This window comes from Muscardinus avellanarius (assembly GCF_963383645.1).
Source record: "Muscardinus avellanarius genome assembly, chromosome: 3".
Lineage (NCBI taxonomy): Eukaryota > Metazoa > Chordata > Mammalia > Rodentia > Gliridae > Muscardinus > Muscardinus avellanarius.
Window position 1 is genome coordinate 33020286 of NC_137788.1, and position 17657 is coordinate 33037942.

The following is a 17657-nucleotide window of genomic DNA, read 5'->3' on the forward strand; positions in this document are numbered from 1 at the left end:
TGGGGACTGCTGGGATTGAACAAGGCTTCTCACATGCTAAGTGCATGAGCTACACTCCAGAGCCAGTAAGATAATTCTCAGGAAATCTGGCCAGCACTCTGAGGACAATGCTGCTGTCCGAGCTGGCCTCATTCCTGGACAAGTGATCTTCCTGCTCAAAGCTCCTAAGTAGCTGGGGACTAGTGACATAAACAACCATTCTTCTTTTCATAACAATTTATCTGGGTGAGAGAAGAACTTGGGCAACTGGTTACATAGCAAAGACATGTCTGTCTACACTGCCCTTTCCCAGGAGTAGATAGTCATGAATCAAAATCATGGTAGGAAATAAAATGTAGCTGAACATACGGTTTTCCCTTGTCTACGAGGTAGCAGCAGCAGCAACAGCGCCCACCTTCTGGGCAGCTTCTTTCTTGGCATGATGAGCTTGAAGAACAGCCACGGCTTCATCCACCTGAGAGACCTCTGGGGGTCAGTGACTAAGGAGAGCCGCTTGGCCCCACCCTGCTGCCCAGGCACTAGGCTTCCGGTGCTGACCCACAACAGCAGACCAATTAAGGGGTGGGGCATGGTAGGGATCGTGAGGGCAGTAGCCCCTTCACCACAGCTATGTCCAAATCCCCTCCCAAGTAGAAGCCAGGGTCTGAGAAACAGCTCACCTTGGAGCGCAGAGACTCCGGGGACTCCAGCATGTGCAGCAGCTCGGAGTTGTCTATCTCCAGCAGCATGCCCGTGATTTTCCCAGCCAAGTTTGAATGCATTGTTTGGATGAGTGGGAACAAGCGTTCTCCTGTGGGCAGGACAGTTGATAAGACCAAATCAAATCCCAGTAGACACTAATGTGTGGTTTGGCCACTTTTGTGTAAGCACATGACACTCACCTAGCATCTGCTTCTGTTCTTGTGGGGGGGCTGCAGCCAGCATGGATGCGGTCAGGGGCTCCTGTCCCTGCACATGGACTGCAGGCTGGGGCGCCTGGGGACCAGAGAGGAATCAGGTTAGCATCAAGAAAAGGACACCTGGCTGGGCATGGCGGTGCACGCTTGTAATCTTGCACAGGTTTGAAGCCAGCCTCAGCTACCAAGTGAGGCTCTCAGCAATTTAGTGAGACCCTGTTTCTAAATAAAGTATAAAATAGGGCTGGAGGTGTAGCACAAAGGTAGGAAACCCCTGGGTTCCACCCCCGGTACCACAAAATCAAGGCAGTGTAGAGCTCAACACCTAAGACCTACCCGAGGCATGGAGGCTTTTATTTATTTTTGTGGTACCAGGGATGGAACCCAGGGGCATTCTACCTCCAAACAACACCTCAGGCCCTACTTTTTATTCTTTTGTTTTGAAACAGGGTCTGAGTTGCAAAAGGCCTCACTAAGTAGCTGAGGCTGGCCTCGAACCCAGATCCTCATGGAACTCATCTCGCCCTAAGGAGGGATGAAGAGCGGGATAAGGCACAGAATATAAACACACCATCAACAGCAGGGAGTGCTGGTTCACGCCTAATCCCAGAACTGGGAGGCCAAGGTCCCAGAACAGCCTCAGCAATGGCAAGCCTCACCAACTAGTGAGGCTGCTTCAAAAACAAAGTGTGTGTGTGTGGGGGGGGGGGGAGGTGCTTGGGGCAGCTCATAGGGTGCAGAGCGCCCCTGGGTTCACACCTGTATACCACAAAAACACTGTAATGAAATGGGGCAGGCGATGAGAAGGGAAGGTCCAATGCACAGCAAGCCTGTAAATCCACCACCTTTCCTTGATTCACTCAAGGCTACCCAAGGATTCAAGGTCTTGCTCTGAGTCTGGCCACACTGAATTGTTGTGTGGAACTTTTCATAAGTTTCCTTTAGGGTCAGTTCCAGTAACAGAAGGGACAAAGGGCACAAATATAAAAACATTTACAACCTCTATTTTGTGTTACTTGGGATTGAACCCATGGACATTCCACACCCCCAGCCCAATCCCCCCTCCAGTTCTGGGGATGGAACCCAGGGGAATTCTACCTCCGAGCTATACCCCAGCCCTATTTTTTATTCTTTTGTTTTGAAACAGGGTCTCACTGAGTTGCAAAGAGCCTCACTAAATAGTAGCTGAGGCTGGCCACTAACCTGCAATTCTGTCTCAGCCTCCCAAGCACTGGGATTACCATGCCCAGCCTATCACCTTTACTTTACCAGAAACCTAGCATATCAACTGTCTGATAAATGCTAGTCACAAGCCCTAAAAATAAGACCTTGTAGAGGTTTTACTTAGCATCATGCTGAGAAATTACCAATAGAGAACATGGGAAAGAGTAGGGCATGGTGGCACATACCTATAATCCCAGGACTAAAAAAAGGCCAGGGTGTATGTAGCTCAGAGATAGAATGTTCCTGAGTTCAATCCTCTATAAAACAAAAAGCTGGGCATGGTGGCACATGCTTGTAATCCCAGCATTTGGGAGGCTGAGACAGGAGGATATCAGCTCCAGGGCAGCCTCAGCTACTTAGTGAGGTCCTTTGCAACTCAGTGAGACTGTTTAAAAAAAAAAAAAAAAGCTGGGGATATAGTTTGCAGGCAGAATGTCCTGGGTTCAGCTGGGCGTGGTGTCACACGCTTATAATCCCACATTTGGGAGGCTGAGAAAGGAGGATTGAGGTTCACGGACAGCCTCAGCTACCTAGGGAGGCCCTCTATAACTCATTGAGACCCAGTTTCAACATAAAGAATAAAAAATAGGGCAGGGGCTGTGGCTCAGAGGTAGAATGCCCCTGGGTTCCATCCCTCAGCTACTTAGTGAGAGGTCCTCCACAACTTCGAATGTATTTCACAATGAAGAATAAAAATTGGCTGGGCGTGGTGACATGTGCTTGTAATCCCAGCACTTGGGAGGCTGAGACAGGAGGATCACACAGGTTCAAAGCCAGCCTCAGCTATTTAGAGAGGCTCTCAGCAACTTAATAGACTCTGTTTCCAAATAAAGTATAAAATAGATCTGGGAATATAGCCCAGAGGTAGAAAAGCCCCTGGGTTCCACCCCCAGTACCACCAAAAAATATTAAAAATAAATAAAAATTGGTCTGGAGTGTAGCTCAAAGATAGACCATCACTGGGTTCAATCCCAGGTACTACAAAATAGAGGTAGTAGGGGTATAACTCTAATTTACATGTTTTTTTGTGTGTGTGGTACTGGGGTTTCTGGAAGCCCTTCTACTTCCGGGCTACCTACACTCCCAGACCTATTTCATACTTATATTTGTGTCCTTTGTCCCAGTACTGAAAACAAAAACAAACAAACAAACAAAAAAAAAACGGGGGAAGACAGCTAAAAGATAATCTGCCTACCAACCAGCTTAAGTGATTCCACCACAGAAAACTGCTACTTGGCTCTGCAAATCTGGGCTTAGGCAATCTAAGTCCCCTACCCCAAATCTCTGAAGTTGAATCCCCTTCTTTTGGTGCTGGTGAATGAACCCAGACATTCTATGTCTGAGCTTCATGCCCAGCATCCCTTCCCCTGCTTTGAAAACAGGGTTTACCAGGATTCTAAGACTGGTTTTGAACCTGTGATCCTATCTCAGCTTCCCAACTACTGGGAATACAGTGTGTACCATGCCGGGCCGAATATCCTTCAAGGTTTCCCTATGTTGCCCAGGTTGCTCCTGAATTGCTGGGCTTAAGTGATCCCCCACCTCCACATCCCAAGCAGCTGGGCCACGACACCCAGGGAACATAAACTTCTCGTCTATAAACTGATGGTATTTTTCTGCCTTAGTATCCCCAGTCACCTTGCAAAATAGCTAAGGATCAAAGAGGCCCCTGGTTATGAAGTGCTGTGGAGACCAGTAGCTGAGTGAGCTCATAAAAGAACAGTGATCCCAGATACAAGGAAGGATGAGGCCAGCAAGTCTGAGCCCAAGAAAGAGCTGGGTAACCCCAGAACTTGGAAAGCTGAAGTAGGAGGACCATGGACTCTGAGGGCAGCCTCTGCAACCTAGGGAAACAGCAGCTCAGAGACAGAACACCCCTGGGCTCAATCCCCAGGACTCAAAAGGCACCTGCTGCCTCCCGGGGCACTTTTTTGATGGGCATTATGCCTCAGCTACACCCCCAGCTCTTTTTATTCTTTGTTTTGAAACAGGCTGCCCCTACATTGCTGAAGCTGTCCTAACCTGCGGCCCACCTGGACTGAGATTAGAGGTGTGCCACTGCTCCAGGCTTCTGGGACACTATCAGGAAAAACTTTCACACCTTCCTTGAGTTCTCAGGGATAGCATCCAAATAAATCACCAAAGAACACAGTAACTAAACACCGTGCAGGCAGGTGATCCTAGAAATGGGGGAAATGCCTGTGGCACCACTGGGGGGCCTCACCTGCAGAGGCTGCACGGCAGGGTGGGGGCTGCGGACGCTGGAGGCGTACTTGTAAGGTGCCACAGCCCGAGGAGCAGCGGCAGCAACTGCAGCACGAGGTGCGAGGTTCGGCACAGCTGTGGGGACGCCTTGTGGAAAGAACAAGGACAATTAAAGCCCATCAGTCTGGTCAAAGACCCGTCAAATCCCATCTTTCCCCCTTCTGTGTGCATCCAATACCACCTCCAGACTGGCAGCTGTCAGTCAGCCCTTGCTGGGCGGCACCAGCCCCACCAAAGTCCATAGCCAAGCGGTCCGGGCACTCAGACCCTACAATAGACCAGCAAACGCACGTCAGTGTTGGCAGCAGATGCCCAACTGGCCACGTCTCACGAAGGAGAAATTCCAAAGCACGCTCACAAGTCACACACGGGGACACTACTGCTACTCTTAAGGATGAACCGAAGGATAGACGACACACCTTATATCCACATCTTCCCAAACAGGGCAGCTTACTCTGTACGAAGTTTTCTTATCCTCCCACCCAAAAGGAACAGGCCCAGCTAGCAAACTTCTACAACTAATCTCACAGGAGTCACCAATGAGCAAAGCATGTTACAACAACACACCTAAAACTCGTGTTGGCTCTCTGCTCCTGAATGAATGACTACCTACCCAGGTGCACACAGCTAGGACGACAGAGTTGACACTTGAAAGCTTGAGCCCAAACTGACCAACTGAGTGCAGAGCTACTTGTCCTGACTCCCTCCTCCCCGCACACTCCTACAGGCCAGTTTGCTCACCGACTCTCTGAGTGGTAGTGGGGAGGCCACGAGAGGCCGGAGCATTACCAGTTGGAGCCAGATGGCGAAGAGTTGGACGAGGCCCAGACTGGCGTATAGCACTTGGCATCCCTTGGAAGCCTGGTGAAAAGACAAGGATTGCTCAGACAGGCAGCGCACACAGAAGGGAGGCTGTGTCTGGGAGGGGTGTGCAGGAGAGACAGCAGGCCAGAATACATGTAACCTAAGTGACCAATCATGCCTCCCACCACCTACCTTGAGGTCTCCCACCTTGCTGCCAGCGTGGATTAGGCCTCATCTGTGCCAACTGATTAGGTGTGTAATATGGAGGTCTTCCCTGCGCCTGTAAGCAAAGTGCACCAAGGCCTTTAATTTTATGGAGGCCTGAACCCACACTAGAAAATCTCAGCCAGGAGTGGTGACACACGCTTGTAATCCCCGCGCTTGGGAGGCTGAGATAGGAGGATTGCACAGGTTCGAAGCCAGCCTCAGCTACTTAGTGAGGCTCTTGGCAACTTAGTGAGATGTTTCCAAATAAAATATAAAATAGGTCTGGGAGTATAGCCAGGAGGTAGAAAAGCCCCTGGGTTCTACCCTCAGTACCACAAAAAAAAAAAAAAGAAAAAAAAAAATCTCACCTCACCATTAGGTCCTATGCTAATTATTTGGAAAAAGATTCTCTCCATTCAAAAGCTGAAGGGTCAATTTATGGGGGCAGATTTTTCTGGGTGCTAGGTATTGAGCCCAGTGGCTGGCATTCCATCTCTGAGGTATACCCCTAGCCCTTATTTTCAAATAGGGTGTTTCTAAGTCCCTGAGGGACCTGCTAGATTGCCAAAGCTGACCTTGATCATGCAATACTCTTGGTTTCAGCCTCCTCAAGACTTGGATTGAGGCATGCACCAATGTGCCTAGAAACAAGGACAGTACGATCATGGGAAAGTTCTTCCTATTTTTACTCGGATAATCTTGTACTCAAGAATTCTAACATCAAAAAATCCTCCTTCCCAACCACTGCAGAATTCAGAAAAGCTGTCATTGGCAAACCCACCTGTGGAACTGCTGGCACAAAGTAGCCACCAGCTGCAGGCTGGAACTGATTTAAAATGGCATTGGCAGGAAGTGCCCTCATCCCAGCCACTCGCTGCATATACTGGTTGGTCAGGTGAGCCTTCCTCTCTTCTTTCCTCTGGGCCAGAGCCACATATAGAGGCTTGGAGCCCACAATGCGTCCGTTCATCTCGGTGACTGCTTTGGTTGCTTCCTCAGGAGATGAGAAGCAGACGAAGCCGAACCCTTTACTCCTTCCATCCTCCAACATTACCTACAAAATGAGACCAAAGAAGAGAGTGTTTAAGTCTGTGCTCTACTGCACAAGTTACTGGAGTTTTTTGGGGGAGGGGGATTAAACCCAGGGGTCTTCTACCTCCGAGCTATACCCCCAGCCCTATTTTTTATTTTTATTTATTTTTTGGTGGCGGTACTGGGAGTGGAACCCAGAAGGCTTTCTACCTCCGGGCTATACTCCCAGACCTTTTTTTTTTTTTTTTTTTAATTTGGAAACAGGGTCTCACTAAGTTACTGAAAGCCTCACTAAAGAGCTGAGGCTGGCTTCGAACCCGTGTGATCCTGTCTCAGCCTCCCAAGTGCGGGGATTCCAAGTGTGCGCCACCATGCCCGGCTATTTTTTATTTTTTTTAAAACAGGGTCTCACTGAGTTGCAAAGGGTCTAAGTAGCAGCTGAGGATGTCTGCGAACTACAATCCTGTCTCAGCCTCCTAAAGGCTGGGATTACAAGCGTGAGCCACCACGCTTGGCTTCCTATTTTATTTTGAAACAAGGTCTTGCTAGGTTGAGAGTCCTACTTGCTGAGGTTACCCTTGAACCTGGGATCCTCCTGTTTCAGCCTCCAAGTACTGAGATTACAGGGGTTTGCCACCACACCCAGCTCTTCTGATTTCTTAAATCTAAGTTAATAGTCCTGACCCAGGATGTCCCTAGACTAATGTCACAAGTCTTATCTCCAAGTGATGCTAAAGCCCCCAACACTATGATGTTGCTAACAGTAAAACCCCAAACACAAAGATGTTTCTGAAACTTATAAGCACGGCTACCCCTGGGTACTCACAAGATTTGGTTTTGTTTTTGTTTTTTGGTGAAATTGGAGACTAAACCCAGGGGTATTCTACCTGACCAATTTTTTCTACCAGTCCTATTTTTTTATTTGCAACAGGATTTCACTAAGACCAAGCTCTTAGAAATATCTTGTGGGCGGTTACAAAACTCATGTCCCTAGACAGGGGGCATGTGCTTACAATCCCAGTACTTGCGACAGAAGGATCACAGGTTTGAGGATAGCAACAGCCAACTTACCAAGACCCAGTTCCAATATAAAAAGGCTATGGCTATAGCTTGGAGGTAGAATACTCCTGGGCTTGATTCCCAGTAACCTCCCTCCCCCCAAAAAACTTGAAGTCTCAGGTCACCAGGAACTGCCAGCATAAACTCAATGGGCTCTAGAAGCCCAGCCCTCTATCTAGCCTCACCACCCCTAAACCTCGGTTTCCATGATATACTCCAAGACAGTCATAAGAAGCTCATAGCTACTTGTTCAGGCATTCACTAATGGCTGCTTTCCACATAAAAACCAAATTTATCGCTTTCCTTGGTATCTGTGTGAGCTTGACACCATTTTGTGAGTGACTCAGTTTACAGCTGGGAGAACCTCCTAGATGTGGAAGTGTATTAGCCCAATATTGTGTTTGAAAACTCTCCTAACTTGAATGACCTTGAAAATGGTTCTTAAAATTTCAAGATAGGAGCGGGCGTGGTGGCGCACGCTTGTAATCCCAGCATTTGGGAGGCTGAGACTGGAGGATCGCACGGGTTCAGAGCCAGCCTCAGCTACTTAGTGAGAACCTGTTTCAAAATAAAGAATAAAAAACAGGGCAGGGGGTGTAGCTTAGAGGTTGAATGCCCCTGGGTTTCATCCCCAGACCCACACACACACAAAAAAATCCAGATAGGGTGGCTTTTGCCCTTACAAATATCAACTTGCCTAATGCAAAGGTGAGGAAGGAGAGACTGCATCACTGCACTGATAGGGGCCAGTCAAGGGCGTGAATTAGCCCAGGTCAATCCTACAGCATCTGTGATATTTCTGCATAGCATCCCTACACTAAAAGCAACTTGTGCTAAGGGCCAATAAGGATACCAAGCTTCTTTTAGCCCACCCTGGCATCTGCCTGCCTCTGCCAAGCAGGCCCTTGTTTCAGGCCACAACTCAAAACTTTCAGATGGCTGGGCATGGTGGCATGCACTCGTGATCCCAGTACTTGGGAGGCTGGGCAGGTTTGTGGTCAGCCTCTGTAACTTAGTGAGGTCCTGTTTCAAAATTAAAATAGGGCTCAGGGTTTATCTTTGAGACAGAGTACCTCTGGATTCAATCCTTAATACCACAAACAGACCAACAATACTTTCAGATACTATATTAGCCTCTGCCACATTCCCTAAGTACCAAAGACATATACCATACACCATTCCCATGTAGACACCATTTTCTTATCCAGGGACTCAATTGTACTGGGGAGCGAACCTGTGGACATTTTATCTATAAGCAACACCTCCAGCCCTTTTTATTTTTCAAACAGGGTCGAAGTTCTTGAAGAACTTGCTAAGTTACAGAGGCTAGCCCTGAACCTGGGATCCTGTCTCAATCTTCCCAAGTGCTAGAATTACAGGCACATACTATCACACCCAGCCTGCTAACTCAACTGGTATTATCAAAGAGTAGAACAGATTATGCACATTGCAAAGCAAACAATTCCACTCCTTTTTCTTAGCAAGTTCTTTCCCAACTCCAGATCCAAAATCTTCCAACAAAAGTACCTTCATTCTCAATGTCAGAGAATGTGGCAGAGTTGTAGAGACAGGCCCCAAGACAAATGGAAAGCAACCTGTCTGGATATACTCTGCTCATAGTATAGCACCATCTGTCCCCATGCCAGCACCAAGCAGCAGGAATGGGAAAGATCAGGTGCTCTGAAGATGTCTGTCATTCTGCAGAGCGCTCAGTTGAGGGACTGAGGACAAGGCTAGAGTACTTGGCTAGAACACTGCTCAGATCAACTCCATTTAGACCCTTCAATGTAGCGCAGAACATTGCTTATAACCCCCGAAGTCTCATACTAAAATACCTTAGCACTGGTGATTGATCCAAAAGGAGAAAACTCTTTCCTTAATTTCTCATCATCAATGGTGTCATCCAAGTTCTTAATGTAGAGATTCACCCCCTAAAGGAAAAGGACCACTGTTAATGACACTTCAACACCACATGATTCTCTTAAGACAATGTTCCCAGATCAGCAGCACCAGCATACTTAGAAAGTTAGAAATAATAATTTTGGGGCCTGACCCCAATCCCAAAGAACTCAGCCTGTAGCTCTGAAATATTTTAGCAAGTACAGGAGATGATTCTGATTCTGATGTTATAGATCTGGCAATGCTGTCAATGTCATCCTCCCCTACGGCTGCTCTGACCACTCAACCCCCTGTGGGACTCCTTCCACCATGCCCCAAACAAGGGTGGTATCACTAAGTAAAAGCAACATAAACAGCAAAGAACAAGCTGAAGCATCTGGAACAGAGCTCCGAAATAATCTTGTCCCTATTCAATAAATCTAGTAGATAGTCCTATTTTGTTGTTTTTTGTTTTTTTGGTGGTACTGGGGTTCCTGGAAGCCCTTCTACCTCCGGGCTACACTCCCAGACCTACTTTTTTATATTTTTATTTGGAAACAGGGTCTCTTAAGCCAGTGCGGCTGGCTTCGAACCTGCGCGATCCTCCTGTCTCTGCCTCCCAAGAGCAGGGATTACAAGCATGCACCACCATGCCTGGCTGATAGTCCTGTTCTTTTTATTTTGAAACAGGGTCTCATTACTTATCCTCGAACCTGTGATCCTCCTGTATCAACCTCCCAAGTACAGGTATCTCAAGTGTGTGCCACCAAGCCCAGCTTGCAAATATTTCATGATATTGGTCGACTGACCCAATACCCCCTCTCACCTGGTATCGACTAATTCTCTCCTGTTTTAGCTGCTCAAATTTCCGTTTTAATTCAGCCTGCCGTTCCACTTTCTTCTGTGCACGGCCTACAAATATGACTTTCCCACTGATTTCTTTTCCATTCATCTCTTCTACTGCCTGAAAAGAAAATGCAGGTTTTTAAAACAGGTTGCAGAGACACAGGACATACTTAGGTCTTTTGAGTCCAACACAAAGTACTCTAAGAACTTTCCCACAGGGCTAAAAATTAAGTTTGTTCTATCTCAGAAACTGAATAAACAAATCCAAATCCCCTCATCTATAGTGAGGTTAATACTGGTCCAGATAATAAAACAAACTCAATATGGTTATATAAATACAAACAAGCAGTGACATGAGCCTAGGCGGGTAATCTGGCTATCACTAAGTCTCTCAGGTTCATTTGTGGGTATCAGTGACATGCTGGCAGCCTAGCACACTGCTTTGCCCACAAGTACCTGCTGTGCTATATAAGTTCAACTACTGAGCTTTAGCTCCCTCGCCCATGAATAAAAACGTCTGTCCTATTCTTTCAATAGGTGACAGCTAAGGCAAGTGCTTTTGCAAACAGCTAAGTGGTGCGTTAACTGTTGGACCCCCATTACTCCAGAGCACAGTAAGTGCACCCACAGCTTCTCAGACCATTCTAGCTCCGCTCCACTGTGTGTGAGCAAGGCCCTGCACTCTAGGGCCACCTCCTGCAGATTTTCCCCAGCCCTCGTGGTGCTCTCACCTTATTGGCATCCTCATGTTTTTCATAACTCACGAAGCCAAAGCCTTTGGATTTCCCACTGGGATCTCTCATCACCTTGACACTTAGGGTCTTTCCTATTACCAAAGGACAGAACTATTAATGACACCATCTCTACCATAGCTCAAGGATGTAATGGTCTCTAGGAACCCACTTGAAGCTAAAAGAACCCAAATGAATCTTAGCAGAACCATGCCTGGTCTTCTAATTCTTGCTAGACAGGTAAGATGGTCATAAGGCTAGAAGATAACATCTTTATCCACCCTGTGACCTTTTGTCTCTTAAGTAAAAAGGTGTAAGTTTACTTGGAGACTGATGGAGCTGATGGAGAATATGAAAAGGGACAGACTGGACAAAGACCCAAACTTACCAAACTGGCTGAATAGCTCTTTCAGACTTTCATCATCCACCTCTTCCCCAAAGTTTTTGATATAAACATTTGTAAATTCCTTGGCTTTGGCACCAAGCTCAGCTTCCCTCTCTTTGCGAGACTTGAACCTGCCCACAAACCTACAAAGAAACCACGGAAGAGTGGTCACCTTGGGGGAACAAAGCATGGCGCTTATGGGCCCAAAGGAATGCAGGCTCAAGGCTGACAGGAGAGGTTACATGAGGCCCCCATTCGCCACCGAGAGAGTGAGCTGAGTCGTCCCAAGTCCCCAGCAGAAAGAGAAAGAGGCAGGGCTACCCTGCAAGGCCAGCCCCACGGCTCCTGGCGCAGACCAGGGCTACTCCTACCACATCACACTGCCTTCGTGAAGAAACCTGATGACCATGTTTTTAAAACGTTCATTTCTGTGCATCTATGTTAATGCATAGAAAAGGTCTGGAAGGATACAAACCAAACTGTTAACAATGGTCAGTCTATGAGTGAGTTTGCTGAAGTGAAGTAACCTTTGCTTTCTTACTGTATTCATTTTGGTATACTTGATAGCAAAATAGCTCCAACATAACATTTTCCTATTTCTTTCTAGTGATCCTAGTGTAACAACCTACCACTGGGCAGACACAATTATAAACACAACCAATCCTCTGGGATATTCAAAATTACAAATAATAGTTTGAATTTTGCTTGTGATAAGATGTATAGTCCCTCCTCCCTACATGGCCCTAAACACCCTCTCCATTCCACAGCAATAAGATCTTTTATGAGGTGTTTGCAAAGGGACGGGCTTTTTCATTGTAACCAAATTAAGTATAACTAAGAAGCCAGCCTTAAATTGGCCAGAGTCATCAGTTAGAGAATGGAGAACAGGGTAATTTGGCATTAACTAGAGAGAGACCTGGAGACAGATCTGAGGCAAAGGAAAGATCACATAGCTAGTATTCAGCTCCCAGTCAACCCAGGCCCCTCTCCACTCTGCCACTGGCCAAGGCCCTGCTCAGAGTGGGCTCAAAGCTGCCTTCCAGCCAACCCCAGTTGCAGATGCTCACAAAAACCCAGATGGATGCCTTTAAGGGAGAGGCGGCAGGCAGGCCATGGCTCAGGCAGGGAGCCCACCTTGGCGAGTCAAAAGGGCTGCCACGGCTCAGGCAGGGAGACTCACCAGCCCTGGAGTGGAGAGGTAGGAGCAGGCCACACTTGGGCCGAGAACCAGTAGCCGCCTTGTGTGTGCCAGTTAATACCGAGGTGGGGCCACGGCTGGCTCATGCGATGGCTGCTGCTCCGGACTGGGACACTCACACTTTGCGGTCATTCAGGAGCATGCCATTCATCTTCTCGATGGCCTTGTCTGCAGCCTCTTGGGTCTCGAAGTGGACAAAAGCATAACCCTTAGAGCCGTTCTCATCACACACCACCTGTCAAAAAGTCACAGGCTACTTTAGCATCACTGGTAAGCTCTGAAATGCACCTACGGTCCAAGGCAGCCAAATGCACCAGCTATGTACTGAGACAGGAGGGATCTCGGTTCTTGGCCAGCACCAGCTACTTAATGAGGCCCTTTGCAATTTATTGAGACTGTTTTAAAATAAATAAAAATAAGGCTGGGGGCACAGTAGAATGTCCCTGGGGTTCAATCCCCAATACCACAGGGAGGTAAAAAATCATTTAAGAGATCTGGACGATAGTGCTCCAGAAACTTTTCCAAGCCACAAAATGTCATTAAGTATGGCATCAAACATGGAAACAATTACCGTGTACATTTACAAAGCACCCCACATAAACAGGTGAGTAGAAGCCAGGCATTGTGCTGCATTCCTTAAGCCTAGCAACTCAAGAGATTGAGGGAGAACTGTAGATTTGAGCAACGACTCAGGAAAAAAGATCTTCCAGGCCAGGGGAACCTGAAAAGCACCTGCCTGGAAGCTGTGGGTTCAGAATTACCTACAGGATCTTAAAGATTCCATTTCTAACACTGAAAATTACCATTTCTCTTGTTCTCAATTCCAGGGCAGTTTCCCATTTGGTATTTAGCTTATTTTCAAGATTCAATACGTAGCTGGGCGTGGTGGCACACGCTTACAATCCTAGCATTTGGCATTTGAGAGTCTGAGACAGGAGGATGTAGTTCACGGACACCTTCAGCTACTTAGCAAGGCCCTTTGCAACTCAATGAGACCCTGTTTCAAAATTTAAAAAAATAGGGCTGGGGTGTAGCTTGGAGTAGAATGTCCCTGGGTTCCACCCCCAGTACAGCAAAACAAATAAATTCAATTATTCTGTTGAACTCATTTAACAGGTGTTTACCTTGCAGGACAAAATGTTTCCAAAAGCGGAAAAAGTATCATAAAGTGCCTTGTTATCTATAGATTTGTCCAGGTTCTTGATGAAGACATTCCCCACACCCGATTTTCTCAAAGAGGGATCCCTCTGAGACCACATGATGCGGATTGGCTTTCCCTTAATCACATCAAAGTTCATGGTGTCCAAGGCCCGCTCAGCTAGAAGAGAGAAACATTTTAGTTAAGGATGTAGAACTCAGGAAGACAACTGCCAGGTAACTCCAAGACCTTTCCAGGCAATCTTTTTCTGGTGTGATACTGAGGATTAAACCTAGGGGCATTCTGCTTCCGAGCTATACCTCCAGCCCTAATTTATATTTTATTTTCAGAGTCTAAGTTGTGGAGGCTCTCAGTAAGTTGCTGAGGCTGGCCACAAACCTGCACTCCTCTGGTCTTGGCCTCCCATGTAACGGCATTACAAGCATGTGCCACCACACCTGGCTTTCCAAGAAATCACTGATAAAACTATTGAAGTGGTCTTCACAACAAAGATCCAATCAGTAACACCTCTCACTGGAATAAACCTTACCATTTAAAAAAGACTTTGTAGCCAATGGCCCACCATGAGAAGGTGGAACATTTTAAGTTATCCATTTTATAAAATAAGTTATTCAGGATGGCTAAGTTATGCAGGCAGTAATTAAGAAACCCTTAAGCCGGACGTGATGGCGCATGCTTGAGTAAGCTTGTAATCCCAGCATTAGGGAGGCTGAGACAGGAGGATCGTGGTTCACGGATAGCCTCAGGTACTTAAGTGAGGCCCTTGGCAACTTAGTGAGACCCTGGTTTCCAGATAAACAAACAAACCCCATATAAGCGGATGCTTGTAATCCCAGCATGTAGAAGGCTGAGATGGGAGGATCACAGTCCGAGGACAGTCTCATCTACTACTTAGTGAGGCCCTTTGCAACTCAGTGAGACCCTGTTTCAAAATAAAGCCAGGAGTGGTGGTGCATGCTTGTAATCCTAGCATTTGGGAGGCTGAGACAGGAGGATCATGGTTTGCAGACAGTCTCAGCTACTTAGTGAGGCCCTGTTTCAAAATAAAGAATAAAAACTAGGGCTGGGGGTGAAGCTCAGAGCTGAGTGCCCCTGGGTTCCATCCTCAGTATCTAAAAAAATAAAAATAAAAATTAGGGCTGGGAGAATAGCTCAGAGGTAGAATGCCCCAGAACTGGGGGGGAAAAAAAAATTGAGAATAGATCCCAGGCTGGCCTCCAATTTGTAATCTGCCAGCCTCAGCCTCCCATGTAGCTGGGATTACAAATGTGTGCCAGTGTACAACATTAATCCCATTCCTAAGAGTTTTAATTTCTTTCTTTTTTTCTTTTTTTGCGGGTCTGGGGATGAAACCCAGGGGCATTTGACCTCTGAGCTATACCCACTGCCCTATTTTTATTCTTTATTTAGAAACTAGGTCTCACTAAGTTGCAGAGGGCCTCACTAAGTAGCTGAGGCGGTCCAAACTTCGATCCTCAGGTCTCAGCCTCCCAAATGCTGGGATTACAATCATCACACCTGATGGTCAGAAACACTGTTCACTGGTAGAAACAAAGATGCCCAGACCTTGTGGCCACTTTTCCACCATCCAAAGTCTCCTCCACAAGATTAAAAATGTAAGAGTGAGCCAGACGTGGTGGTGGCACATTTGTAATCCCAGCACATCTAGGAGGCTGACGGTTCACGCCAGCCTCAGCTACTTAGTGAGTGAGGCACTCCGCAATTTAGTGAGACCCTATTCCAAAATAAATAAAAAACAGGGCAAGGGGTGTAGCTCAGGGGTCAAATGCCCCCTGGGTTCCATCCCCACACCCTCAAAAAAAAAAAAAAAAAAAAAGTGGGGAGCCTACTTGCCTCAGGACACTACCTCACTTAAAAGTGCTCTGAGGCGCCTTCCCTGAAACGCCCCTGCATGGGGCAGGCATGGTCAGTGCAGACCTCTGCCTCTGCTGCCACTGCCTTTTTTGGTGGTCCTGGGGTTGGAACCCAGGGGCTTTTCTACCTCTGGGCTACACTCTCAGACCTATTTTAGACTTTATTTGGAAACAGGGTCTCACTAAATTGCTGAGAGCCTCACTAGGTAGCTGAGGCTGGCTTCAAACCTATGCAATCCTCCTGCCTCAGCCTCCCAAGTGCTGGGATTACAAGTGTGCGCCAGCACACCCGGCAAAATTCCAACTTTCCATGGCCAATTGGCCAGTTTCCTTTCATATTTTCTAGTAACTTTTTTCACCTTCCTAAGATGAGTACGTTTGGGGGGGGGGAGAAACCACAGGCCAGATCAAAGCCAGGAGAAAGTTCAGGCACAGGAGTCTGTTCCTGGCAGCCATCTGAGATAGAGTCTGGGACCTTAAACTATCTCCAATTAACATAACACACCAAAGGAGCCCATTCCAACACAGCTCCTGGTCTGCGTCCACAGGGCCCTACACAGGGCAAGCCGGCTTGTCTCACGAAATCTGGCTACACTTATTTATAGCAGGGAAAGTCCTGCAGAGGTATGTGTTGGCAGACACACTGACCAGTGGCTTCTGTTATCTCCAAGTGACCCTGCTTTTGTTGTCTAGGCAGGCAACAATATCCAACAGTCCCTCCAAAAAGCCCACTCTTATCTACCTTCTCCGTGCTCTAGTGGCCACAGAAGGAACTCAGCTCAAAACACACTGGGTTGACAGTAGCCAATACTTAGTTTCTCTCAGCTGGTCAATTCTCTTCTCTCAACTGCACCCTGGACAAGTAACATTCTTTGCCTCGCAGGCAGTGAACAAAGTGGAGCCAAAAATAGGGACCTGGAGATCCTTTGCCACAGAAAGGCTTGTTTCTCCCAGCAATGGTCTCTGCAGTTGTTCCCTTTTACTCCGCAGTCAGTCACGTGTGGCCCTGATTAGGTTTCCTCTGGCCTCACTTGTGCCGTGCCTGTAGCATATCTCTCCACTGCTCCAGGGCTCAGGCCACCATCGGAGGGGCAGAGCACTTCATTGGGAGTCCCAACTTGAACTCCCATCTGCAGTTCCTTTTCCTTCCAGGAGTCCTACTTTCTTCAGATGGTATTAAGTGAAGGGGTTTTGACAAGTGTATCCCATACAGGTGAGGCGAACATTACTGCCAGCCCTAAGTGACACTTTCCCAGATTACCTGGATACCATTCTCCACAGCCTACAGTTTCATCCAGAGTAAAGAACTCCACACAGGTGGCAAACATACACCAGGGAGCTGGCCTGGCCCATGCAGCTCTGAGGGCACTAACTCAACCCCTTCTCTTGGGTCTACTACACAAAATTGCTCCTTTTGATTCCTTATCAGAGCAAAACCAAGACTTTTATTCCAGGGCAAAGGTGGGGGAGGGCCAGCAACTTTGCACTCAAACTTTTTGCAGAGCACTGTTTGAAGAGGGCTGCCTTTGAGGGGTACCAGTCCATGCCCGAGGGCAGGGTCTGCAAAAGCTCAACCTTACTTGAGCAGGAACAGACACTGGAATAACAGTCACTCCACTCAGATCCTGATTTACTGTCTCCTTGGGTTCCCAACCACCACCACCACTATCCTCACAGCCCAAGGTCATCCAGTTTGCAAGAGATGGAACCAGGACTGCAACTCGGGTCTTGACAAGAAGCCAGGCTCCCTGCTCTAGCCCCACGCATCCTGCTCTCAGCTGAGGCTTCCGTGGCAACGCGCTTTCGTTAGCCCCCCCCCCATCCCCAGCAAGGGGGCCCTGCCTCAAAGATGACTCCCTGAGGTCCCCTGGGATCCCACGAACGTGTGGGCACCGCTTCTACTCACCGTCAGCTGGCTGCTGGAAGTTGACGTAGGCATAACCCAGCGAGCGGCGGGTGATCATATCTCGGCAGACCCGGATGGACAGCACAGGCCCCGCAGGACTGAACTTTTCATACAGCATGGCCTCGGTGACGTCCGAGTGCAGGTCGCCCACGTACAGGGAGGCCATGGGGTAGCTGCTGGCTGCAGCGTTCAT

The 17657-nt window shown here is 47.7% G+C and overlaps 1 protein-coding gene across 1 annotated transcript; it reads right to left on the reverse strand.

Annotated features, from left to right (window-relative positions):
• Positions 1-361: 361 nt before the first annotated feature.
• Positions 362-17657, reverse strand: PABPC4 (poly(A) binding protein cytoplasmic 4; the record flags this gene model as incomplete). Its single annotated transcript, XM_080691388.1, has 15 exons — positions 362-454; positions 660-790; positions 882-975; positions 4345-4472; positions 4567-4653; positions 5175-5246; positions 5382-5469; positions 6178-6450; positions 9323-9418; positions 10192-10329; positions 10943-11037; positions 11331-11470; positions 12645-12760; positions 13650-13843; positions 17465-17657. 15 exons carry the CDS (start codon positions 17655-17657, stop codon positions 362-364), a joined length of 1938 nt encoding a protein of 645 aa, XP_080547514.1.